This window comes from Thermobia domestica, chromosome 5 (genome assembly GCF_964235325.1).
Source record: "Thermobia domestica chromosome 5, izTheDome1.hap1.1, whole genome shotgun sequence".
Taxonomy (NCBI): Eukaryota; Metazoa; Arthropoda; class Insecta; order Zygentoma; family Lepismatidae; genus Thermobia; species Thermobia domestica.
In genome coordinates, this window is record NC_137458.1 from 2789400 (window position 1) to 2802049 (window position 12650).

Sequence of the window (12650 nt, forward strand, 5' to 3'; positions counted from 1 at the left end):
AACAATTAAATTTTAAAAAATGGATGATATTCTGGTAAAAGTCGAGCAAGGGCCGGCATGTAAGCAAACATGACATCGCGAATGATCTAAGCATTCATCACCAACCGGTGCTAAACCATTTAGAGAAAGCTGGATACAAAGATGTTCTTATCCAATAATAACCAATAGGATGCATGCAACCCACATTACTTTGTTAGAGATGCTACGTATTTTAGGATATTATTATTATTTTTATCAGGCGTTCCAGGAAATACTTGATTTTTAAAATTAATTAAAAAAAATTTTCAGATATTTTCAACGTAAGAACCGTCTTTGGGAAATACTTATTTCATTAGTGAAATCTGATAACTGTTCTCGTTATATTGGCGAACATAATATATACATACATTCAAATCAAACTGAGAATCATATGGTGGCTCATGGCAGGGGCGGATCCAGGACCGACTTCTGGGAGCGGGGTGGTGGTGGTGGGTTGTCATACTGCTACTTTTAAGAGCTTCAAACTCTGGGATGAGTTTTATTTATATATATAAAATAAGAAAGTTTTCTTTTCGGGGGGTAGTCCCTCTCGATCCGCCACTGGCTCATGGTAGAACGCTTACCTCTTGTGCATAGGGTCCCTGGTTGTGGTGGGCAACATTGTGTTCTTGAATTTTCTCGGGATACTCCCATTTCCTCCCATTTTTTCATTCTACCAATTTTTCATTCATCATTCACTTGCCTAAATTATCGATCTCTTTAAAAATGAAATTTTCGAAGACGCTGGGAGAAGTGTTCTCTTGTTCGTTACTGAGAAGTTTATATACAGAGTTTCATGTTCTTAACTTGAGTGGCACCTGAGATAGTCTAGTTTTGGCTTAAGTTTTGAACCGAGTTTCACTTTCCTAACTTGAGTGGCACGTGAGATAGTCTAGTTTTGGCTTAAGTTTTGAATTTACCTCTTTTCCCTTACGATATGCAGTTTAATGAAACCCATATGTTCAACATTGATAATAATTATATTTTAAAAAATGCTAATGGTTCAGTTATTTTCCGCAATGCGATCACTTACATTTTTACTTAGGTATATTTTCAGAAGTAAATGAAGTTTATATTTCATTGTGTGTGTGTTTTTTAAATAATAAATTTCAGGAAGTGCAATTCACTCCGTTCTAAATAAATCTTGGTGGTTGAGGTGAAAAGAAAAAAGTTATACAATGAACCTGGAAAGTCAGGGAAATATAACGATTTCCGTAGTAACCTGATTAAACTAGTTCAAATCTCCATATTTATTAAACTATTTAAAAATTTTTGCAATATAATGAGCTAAGAGCTTGAAGCCTCTCTTGAAATTGGTTGTTAGTTGTCAACACAGGTGTTTGAGAAACTTAATAACACGAAAACTTATCTTGCCTTCATGTCCCACGTTCGAAAAATTCTCCCATAAAGCGTGCACTGTGCACAACACTTCGGATATTACAAGATATGTTGATAAGCGTACGAACGAATATAATGAAAAATTACCACTCGAAGAATATAACTTGGTCTGGTGGTAATAGCATTGGTGGTATTAGTAGTACTAGTGTGCAAGTACCAGAAACCAATTTTTGTGTTTGATCACCAAACTTATAATTACATCGTGTATATAGATCTTTCTGATCAGAACATGAAAAAATAATAATAATAATATATAAAAAAAACAAAGTTGTGAGAAGTAGTTGATATTGGGTAGTGGAAGGTGGAGTTAGGGACGGAGCTATTATTGTAACTGGTTTCATATATGTTGTAGCGAGGTTATTTTTTGTATTATTATTGTTATTATTTTTGTACTTTAATCTGCCTGATTCTTAATTTTTTTTTATTTTTTCTTCCACTTGCTTCTCGTTTTAGTCACATAGTTTATCGCCGTTTCTTCCTCCGCCTTCTGTCGCTGTTCTCCTTCCCTCCTCTGTTTCCTACCGGCCTATCTTATCCACTCTATAACGACTTTTAAGTTCGATTATTTGAAGTCGTCCAACCGTGTACAGGTAATTATATACTAGGTAATAAGCACTGCGAAATAAGGTATTTTGGGGGTGTGGAGAAACCTATGGTCGAACCAGCATATACACCATGTCTATTTGCCGCAATATGTTTCTCGTGCACGTACAGTAAACGCAAAACTATGGTCTAACCCTTTTTTATTATTTATATTCCCTTGTAGTTGTTGGTCGCTTAGTTAACCAGCATATATACTCTCTAACATATAAGACCCTTCGTAATATGTGTGTGTTTGTGAACAGCAATGAGTGGAATAGGTGTATATCCTTACGTACACAATGGAACAATTCATCACTCTACGTAAATGTTATAACATATGGACACGTTAACTCTTTTGTTTAAGAATACCTTGTGCTTCTTTTCGTTTCGTTATTCACAGACCACTTGGGAAATGATAATATTCAACAGAGATGACACTTAAATATAAGATTAGTCACTATCGTAATATCTCAAGAGACGAAAACATAATTTTCCACATTATTCTTGTTTCTTAGCTACACAATCGGATTGAAATTTAACAGAAGGGAACAGACATTTATTTAAATAAATATGATAGAACTTCATATGGATAAAATATTGTTATGCTGTATTAAATTAGGAAACCAATAATTTACTGATTGAAACATTAATAAATACTCGCAAAGCAACATTCTCTTATTAAGTGTCTGAAAAGATAAAAGTAGAGATATCTTTTGAAGTCAGAAGTTTTCTACTAATGTCAGGGGTATCTGAAGAGATAAAAGTAGAGATATTTTGTTAAGTCAGAAATTTTCTACTAATGTCAGGGGTATCTGAAGAGATAAAAGTAGAGATATTTTGTTAAGTCAGAAGCTTTTTGCTAATATCAGAGGTGTCTGAAGAGATAAAAGTAGAGATATTTTGTTAAGTCAGAAGCTTTCTGCTAATATCAGAGGTGTTTGAAGAGATAAAAGTAGAGATATTTTGTTAAGTCAGAAGCTTTCTCCTAATATCAGAGGTGTCTGAAGAGATAAAAGTAGAGATATTTTGTTAAGTCAGAAGCTTTCTACTAATATCAGAGGTATCTGAAGAGATAAAAGTAGAGATATATTTTTAAGTCTGAAGTTTTCTACTATCAGAGGTGTCTGAAGAGATAAAAGTAGAAATATTTTCTAAAGTCAGAAGTTTTCTACTAATATTAGAGAAATGTGTTGCAAATTCAAAATCAGGAATTAACACTTACACTGACTAGTTCCCAGTTGCATCAAATTATTATAGAGAAAAGCCTGTGCTAGGTGATGGAAAGTTTATCTATCTGTATACTGTTATTTTTAAATTTTTGAAATTTTGTTTTAAGTTTAAATTCGTTCTTGGAATAGATTGTAGAACAACGAATTACTGATTGGTTCAAAATATGGACCATATAGTAATAATTCTAACACTTTTAACTGTTTCAAATTTGAAAATACACATAATTTTAAAATTAGAGGAGTCTGTTTGGACTAAGAATTTGCTCTACTTTGCCATTCAATGGAGAAGGAAAGCCAGGCTCAGTACAGGGAAGAGTAGAAAGCTGTATCAAACCTATATACGGACTAAATAATACAAGATGTAGGAAAGAAAAAGTAAATGGAAACTGAAAGTCTGGCTCAGTACAGGGAAGAATGGGTGAAAGATGATCACATAGTTTAGTGTCACGAGAGGAGTCTCTGTGACATATGTAAAGTACAGAGTATTATTGTTCTAAATCAATAGTATCATTTTGTTATTAGTAGGGATTACTATTGATAATTTTTTTTAAAATTAAGGTTGGTTTAAAGGGACAAGTTTCGCCGATAGATGGCACAACAGTCTTCCTATCTCTCCCATGTAATTTTTATCTTTCACGAAAATTCACGATTTCTCTTACAAATTTCAACCTACAGACTTCAAATTTTTAGAAAAGGAACTTCATAACCTATCGAAGGCAATAATCCGTGCCGATTCTTTATTTAGAAATTTCTTCATTGTTGAAATGACTTGATTGTTAAAATGGATATCCAAACCTTTAACAATGGAACTGTTTCAACAATGCAGAAAATTCTAAATAAAAAAATCGGTACGGATTGTTCCCTTTAATAGGTTATGAAGTTCCTTCTCTAAAAATTTGAAGTCTCTGGGTTGAAATTTGTAAGAGAAATTGTAAATTTTTGTGAAAGGTAAACGAAGACTGTAGTGACATCTATCGGCAACACTTGACTCTTGACACTAACCTTAAAAGGTAATTTAGAACAAAATTTTCATACTTCTTTCTTTTCAGAGCACCAATCTTTAGATTGGTTTGTTACAACTTTCCATTCTTCCTTTTACTGAGCCAGGCTTTCCATTTCTATATATTTTTTCTTCCTTTATTTAGTCCGTATATAGGTTTGACACAACTTTCCACTCTTCCCTATACTGAGCCAGACTTTTCAATTTCATATACTTTTTCTTCCCTACATCTTGTATTATTTAGTCCGTGACACAGCTTTCCACTCTTCCCTATACTGAGCCAGACTTTTCATTTTCATATACTAATTTTTTAACCCTACTACTTCAATCACTATTTTCCTGTAGGCATTTTTCCTTCTGCCATTCCTTCCATAGTTAATAGGGTGATTATCACATTATCCTATCAGTTATTCTAATTTTCCCTTCGAAATGTTATTCTATATAATCCCTTTTCTTTCTCTTACTATTTTCAATACCCTTCCACTTGATACTTTATTCACCCATCTAATTTTAAATATTTTTATGTACCCCAAATTCCGAAGGCCTCCGTTATTCCTTCTACAATTGGAATCCATGCCTCAATCCATACAACGCCTTATATTATTTTAAATCTTTCGGTTTTTTTCCTCAACTTTTTAAAATTTATGTTCACTCTTTCTTACAACTAAGTTGTGGTGAGTATCCACATCCACTGCTGTAACTTCCCAGATTGTAATTCGGTTTCTGGGACATATCCTTCAAAAATATGTACCCTATCTGCAGGGCCGTGCCGTGGGGGGAAGGGCGAGCTGGGCGACGGCTCCGGGCGCCGAAGTAAAGGGGGCAAAAAATTCGGGAGGAAAAAGGAAAAAGATAGGAAAAATTACTTGGAATATATGTATGGGAACGCTGTCGTATACTCTCGCCCCAGGCGCTGATTTTCTACGGTACGGCCCTGCCTATCTGGTATGACTGTTGATCAGGCATATTCCATGTTCTTCCTACGGCAATTTTCAGAGATACCAATTTTTTTCACTCATAGTTAAATGAAATGAAATGAAATCTTTTAAGTTTTACGATCCACAATTATGCCGGCTAGGCTAAAGGAGACGGTGATGATGAGGAATGAAATGATGGAATGAAGAAAGTGGGAGGAAACGGGCGAATTCCGAGGAAACTCAGACATACGATGTTTGTCCACCACAAAGTTCACTGGGCACGAGCTGGGATCGAACTAGGGACCCGTTGCACCAAAGGTGAACGCTCTACCACTAAGCCACCGCGGCCCCTTTGCTCATAGTGAAGTTGTAGACTTTTACACTATAATATATATATTACAAACATTGTAGTAATATAAATATGAGAATTAGTCCCTTACGTTTACTTTGTGGTCTGCTTTTGATTTGTGTTCTTATACTAAGCAGTTCCCATACTGTTTTTCAAGAAAAATTCCGTAGGGAGGAGAGGTTTTATGGTTTAATGTGGAAGTAAATTATTAATTTTACCATCAACAACGAACAAATTAACCATATTTTTATGTACTTAAGTAACGTAATTAGTACATTCAGCTTCATTAATATGATTTTATAATTTTCCCTTTATTTTTATACTGTTATTAATGATATATTTAATTTTTTTTTGATAAATTTCTTTTGTTAAAGATATTGTTATGTCGTGTCTAATTGTTTCAAAAAGTACTTTAAAACAGTATTGGAAAGCAAGCAAGGAAAAAGAACTGCAAACGCATGTTTCATTGTAAGTGTGTGGAAATGGCAAAGAAAGGATATGTTGGTCCTTTCAGTAATTTATTTCCATGGACTTGTAAGACCTCCCTGTTTGTCTCATCTACTCCTTTTATTTTCACAAAAAACAACATAACTGATTGGTTATGCGGCAATTATATTGCAGTTTCTTTAGAAATAAATATGCTTTTTCTTTTAATATATTAACCCGTAAAAATCAAACAATATAATTTACGGCAGGCACAAAGAATTTTGACCTTTGTGTTTCCCAATCAGCGCTCAGATAAGGGAATGGGCAACATCTTGCTTTTACTACTTTCATTTCCAAATTTCCCGTTGTTCGCTGTTTCTTTCGTACTGTTTCTTTTATACTTTCATCAGGTTTGTTACACAGTTCTTGCAAACATTAGGGTCAGCAGAACATAAACTTTGGGGAGGACAGACTACCGGGGGGACTGTGGTACATGGAATTTTGTAAGAGAATCTGTAAATTCTCTTGAAAGGTAAAAAATACACATGGGAGAGATACGAAGACTGTAGTGACATCTATTTACAAACTTGTCCCTTTATACTAACCTTAAGTCTAATGAATCCTCGTGTGGTGGACAACATCGTGTCCGTGGGTTTTCTTGGGGTATTCCCGTTTGCTTCCACTTTCTCATTCCACCAATTCTTCTATCATAATTAACTTGCCTTAATCCTTTAGCCTAAAGGACATAATCATGGAATGGTAAACTGAAACATTTCATTTTATAATGAATCCTCCTTAAAGGTTACTCATGTATCTAAACGAAACATCGGAAATTTTACTCTGCATTAAGGGTCTTCACTACAGCGAAATTAAACTACCGCTAATTTTAGAGTTTTCCTGTAATATCTTCAAAACAAATAAAAAATATTTCAAAAGCAGCAACGTAGTGAACTAGACAATACGATTTTGCATGTGATACCTTTACCACAATTCACCTATCTGCCTTTGGCATGCCGCTATTTATAGAACTCGCAAAAAATGCTAAATCTATCTACAGTTGTAAATCGAAAGCAGATAGATGAGTTATGATAACGGTATCACATGCAAAATCGTATTGTCTAGTTCACTACGTTTCTGCTTTTCGAATATTTTTGTTCCCCTCCCCCCCAGAAACTAAAGATTTATTTCTGTAAGTACAAACAGTATAACAAGAAAGATTACAATAGCAAAAGGAGTACAAATAAAATTATACTAGTGACAACCGAGTACAGTGAGAGAGACAAATATTGAACAATCGCTGAAAAATAATAGACAATGAGGAAATCTTACTGTCGGTTATAGAAGAAAAATCTCGACTAATTCTTTACCAGGAGGTAATGTGCCTTTATTTGTTCTGAAGATATTACAGGAAAACTCTAAAATTAGCGGTAGTTTAATTTCGCTGTAGTGAAGACCCTTAAGAATTACATGTAGATGAGTAGTATAGTTAAATTAAATTCGATTATTGAATATGAAATATGAAATGAATTTTTTCTGTTTAACGTCCCACGATTATGCCCTTTAGGCTAAGAGAGACGATGATTAAAACAAGTGAATGATGATGAAAGAATTGGTGGAATGAAAAAGTGGAAGGGAACGGGAGTACCCGAGAAATCCCGCGAGCACCATGTTGTCCAGCACAAACTTACTTTACCGGAGATCGAACCAGGGATCCCAAACACCAGAAGTGAGAGCTCTACCACTGAGCCACCGTGCCCCACGATTATTGAACATTATAACTATATGTAACACGAAGCAAGGGACGTTTTAAAAAAGATTTGAAAAAGAAAGCAAAACATTAAGGGCCTTATGCAGAGTCATTTTGACGTATGATTAGTGTCATACTAAAGGCCTGACTACTGCAGGAAACATGTTAGTCGAACTCTTTAGTATGGCACTAATCACGCATCAGAACGACTCAGCATAAGGCCTTAAATGTTCAGTTTATTTATAAAAAAAATGAAAAATAATTCCGTATGGAAATCAATGGACTGAGAAACAAATATGGTCCGCGTATTGAACAGTGTTAACCCACATGCACGCCGACTACGAGGGTCCTCCGGCACCCACAAGATTTTTAGTTTGGACCCGGATTTGAACCCGTTTCTCTTGCGTTTAAGTCAACTGTGTTACCGACTGAGCTAGGGCAGCCCCAGCATATCCTTAGAGTACCGGTAAATTTTACTTTATCACAGCACAGCCCTTTCTAACAATGTTCATAAAAGAGTTTAACTAAAAGTAAATCAATCAACTATTGAGACTTTCCTGAAAACGTATAGGCTAACATGTCCCGCCATTTATATGCACCCATATTAATTTTGGAAAGTCGGCGCCGTTGTTTACCCATCGTTGACAAAGGAAATGTATCACCGAAATTATCTGCAACAGAAATTGAAACAAACCACAATTAAGGATCGTAGATAGTAGATAGTATAAATGCTAACTACTTATAATAATAATATTAATAATAATAATAATAATAATAATAATAATAATAATAATAATAATAGTAATAATAATAATAATAATAATAATAATAATAATAATAGTAATAATAATAATAATAATAATAATAATAATAATAATAACTATAATTATAATTATAATAAAAGTGGCATAACAAGTACTCATTGCTATGACAAACATTAGTTACAGAACAATGAAACTTAGAACAAATTTTAATTACTTACACGTCGTCCACAGCTGAGCTTTTTTTTTTTTTTTTTTTTCAAATCAAAAGTTTAATCATGCTTAAGAGGGCAGGGAAAGGGGAGGAGCAAAACTGAAAGTAATTTCCAATGTTTCTTTTCATGTTAGCCGAAAATCGAGAGAAAACAAGACACGGAAAAAGAATATATTTTTCTTTTCTACAATTTAAAACTTCTAAACAGACTGAAATTATAAATTGAACACTTCAAATCCTATTTTCAATGACAAAATTATAATGTTTTTTTCTTCTTTTTTTAAAAATATTTTTTTATTTATACAGTACTCTTTGTATATATTGTTATTTTTCATTTAGAAAACCGCTTTGTTAGCGGCATAAATAGATTAATGCAACACAAGAGATGCGAGGAAGCTAGTTATTACAGAGAAAAAGAGGATGCGAAATATCAGAGTCTTTTCTTCTACGTTCGGATTAACATTTTCGGAAAGGCCAGATGACATAACAACAGTAAATTTATATGTGTATTTGCTTTTTTTTTCTATCTTTTAAAGACCAAAATAAGGGGAAGGGTTGGTTAGTTTTTTTTTTAAGTCGTATATTATAAACCGTGTTCTGCAAATGAGTTTCGACGGTCCTTATAGTATTAACGGGGAGAAGAGTAGAGGGGGCGGGAAAACGAGCTGTAGAGAATATTAAAAAGACTGTGGGAAGGGGGATGTTTTCATTGTTTCTGCTTTGCACGCGGGGAGAAGGAGGGTCATCCACAATTTTTAAAGCGGTCAAACTGCTCCTCCCCAGAGTCATCCGTCGAAATGCGAGTCGAGAATGAAGAATCCGGGAGCCCTGATTCAGAATAACTCTCTCCTCCCTCGTACAGAAGAGAATTAAAAAAAAAAAGGAAGAATATAGGATACCTTTAAGCGAAACAACTGAGAAACAGAACAGAAGCACAGCTAGTGGACAGGTGACCCCCCAAATTTACGAGGTCCGGTCCGTAAAGAAGCTTTACAAAGCATACTTGCTTTTTTTATTATCATTATTTCTTTACGTAGTTTCAATTGCTTTTGTCGTGAAACTTCCAGTTTTTTCTCCCTTCGATATACGTACAATACAATGCATACAATAGACTTCATAAGCAGGATATCTCCTCTCATTATTTGGGAAATAATTTTTAAAATCAAAGAAACTGTGTCTAGATATTGATATATATTTATTTTGAATATAAAGAGGAAAAGTTCTTCGAGTGGTTCATCGAGAAAATGATTTGCGTCCCATTTTAATTACCTTGTAGCAACGGTTCGTGTGTTCTCATTAAAATTATAGTAGTCACTTTTAAATTTTACACAGGACTAGTGGATCGATTCGCCATTATACAGCCATTATACAGAAATAAATGGCTCGATTGTATTTCTAGAACGCATCCGTTTATTATATATATATATATATATATAATTACAACTTATATTAGCTTTGCTGTAGTCACATGTTTTTAGAAGTTTGTACAATAGTTGTCCAAATGAACTTTGCAGAATTATTCTTAACAGACCTAATCATTGCGAAATTAAAATACCGCTAATTTTACAGTAATTATGTGATATCTATATATATAAAAGAGAACGCACAAAATCCTTTGTCCGCTCATCACGCTAATACGGCTGAACCGATTTCTTTCATTTTTGGGGGGTTGTTAGGATTTGGACCCTAGATGGTTTTTATCATATCACTTTAATTTTCAATTAGCAGTGTCTTGAGATAATTGACCAATCAGGTGTCAATACGTACAAAAAATCCTTTGTCCGCTCATCACGCTAATACGGCTGAACCGATTTCTTTCATTTTTGGGGGGTTGTTAGGATGTGGACCCTAGATGGTTTTTATCATATCACTTTAATTTTCAATTACCAGTGTCTTGAGATAATTGACCATTCAGGTGTCCATACGTACAAATCCTTTGTTATTAGTTCATCATAGGTATAAAAATAAACGTATTTATATGCAACCCGCATGACCCTGTGACTCGGCGGGTTAACATAACTGACAGGCGCTATAAATCACTTGAAAGCGAAAAAGTAAAAATTATCTAAGTAACAAAGTTTATTGCGTTCCGGGATGACCGCAGCGAAGCGGGGCGGGTTGGGGTGACCGCAGCGAAGCGGGGCGGGTTAACATAAATGACAGGCGATATAATGTTAACATTAGTGCAATCTTCTATGGTTTTTATCATATCACTTGAAAGCGAAAAAGTAAAAATTATCTAAGTAACAAAGTTTATTGCGTTCCGGGGTGACCGCAGCGAAGCGGGGTGAACGCTGCTAGTCTTCAAATAGATAAAAGATAATCGAAATATGGAACAAGAACACACTAGACAATATTATTTTCTATGAGGTAGTACCGTTATCACGAGTCACCTTTTTGCTTTCCGTTTGCAGTCATTTATAAACGCGAAAATAAATGCTGATTTTCTAACTGTCTGGAAATCGAAAGCCGATAAGTGTCATGATAACGATATCTCATGTAAAATAATAATTTCGCCGTGATAGGGCCTCTTTATAGGCTCAAATTTACCTTTATTGGTGGATATTAGCTATTCTTTCTGCAACCTCTATATCAATAACATGATTTAAGAATTATTTATTTGAACTTAGCATGCTAAAACTTCCTTTCTGTACAAAAATAAATAAGTAAATGACAATATGATATATCTTATTTCAGGTAACAATGGAAATTTGACGTACCTAATCCCTGCAGGAATTGCTGGTGATAAGTTTCGAATCGATCCACGAACTGGAGTCATATCAACGATTGGTTCTCTTGACAGAGAGGAAACAAGTTCGTACATGATAACAGTGTATGTAAGAGGTGAAACTGTACCAGCTCAGTATGACACAGCGACAGTTCATGTTCGACTCCTGGATGTTAACGACCACGCGCCACAGTTTCTAGGATCCTGCTACCCGCTATCTGTTCCTGAAAACAGTGACTTATCTGTTATACACACTGTGGTAGCTACGGATAAAGATTCTGGACACAATGGAGAGGTTTCCTACAGTATTACAGGTTAGTTTTTCGTGTTACATTATTTTCCATTTAAATGTTAAAGTATTGTCATCCTATTCCTAAACAAAGGTTAGTTTTTGTATTCAAATCTAAGGGGTTAAATTAATGAAATCTCAAATAACTTCAGCTTATATCAATAGCATTTTCTAATGATGTTGTGAATTTATAGTTTTGTTTGATTTATTGTGCTTTCATATATACAAAAATTTAGATATGTACTAGGGATGACTTTAAATGTACATATTTATTAAAACCCATTCTTATATCTGTTTACCTATACAAATAAAGTGAATTTTAGTATCACAAAATATTTTAGTATGTGCTAGAATGTTATCGAACTTTAAACGTACTCTTTAGCAAATTGTTTTACGAGTTAATAATAAAGAATTAGTTATAAAATGTTGAGAGTTATTGTCTTCAATGATTGATGATTTTAAGATATTTTAGCCATAGATTCGAGATTACTTACAGCTGTACGGTGATTTAGACAAGAATTTTAGGAATGATCCAACAAAATGGATCAAAAGATTGCGATCTTGGCCAAGAATTAATTTTTGGATCAGGAACCACAAAATTTTTGAACCGAATTTCTAAGTCGAATTTTCGTATTTTTTTAGCACATCATAATGAGTTAAGTGATAACTTGGGTTTGGCTACACTATATGTAGTTCTCCAGATATAAGATCTACAAGAAAATTTTTGATCGAAATATATTGGATCTTTTGATGCATTTTGGTATAAGGAACCACAAAATTTCTGAACGGCCCTTAAATCGAGTTTTCGTACTTTTCTGCGGAATAAGGACATCATACTGAGTTAAGTGATAGCTTGGGTTTGGCTGCACTGTATGTAATTCTCCAGATATAAGGCGTACAAGAAAATTTTTGCCTGATATATATTGGATCTTTTGATCCAATAAAAAATAGAATCATTGAGTTTAAGAGGCTGAAGGGAGCAGATCATGTAG

At 34.2% G+C, this 12650-nt stretch overlaps 1 protein-coding gene across 1 annotated transcript in view; it reads left to right on the top strand.

Moving 5' to 3' along the window:
- Nucleotides 1–12650, top strand: part of ds (dachsous cadherin-related 1) — a 635615-nt gene that overhangs the window by 561618 nt on the left and 61347 nt on the right. The window contains exon 10 of the mRNA XM_081758114.1: nucleotides 11339–11683. Within this exon, the coding sequence (XP_081614240.1) occupies nucleotides 11339–11683 (345 nt within the window). The remainder of the gene's footprint in view (nucleotides 1–11338; nucleotides 11684–12650) is intronic.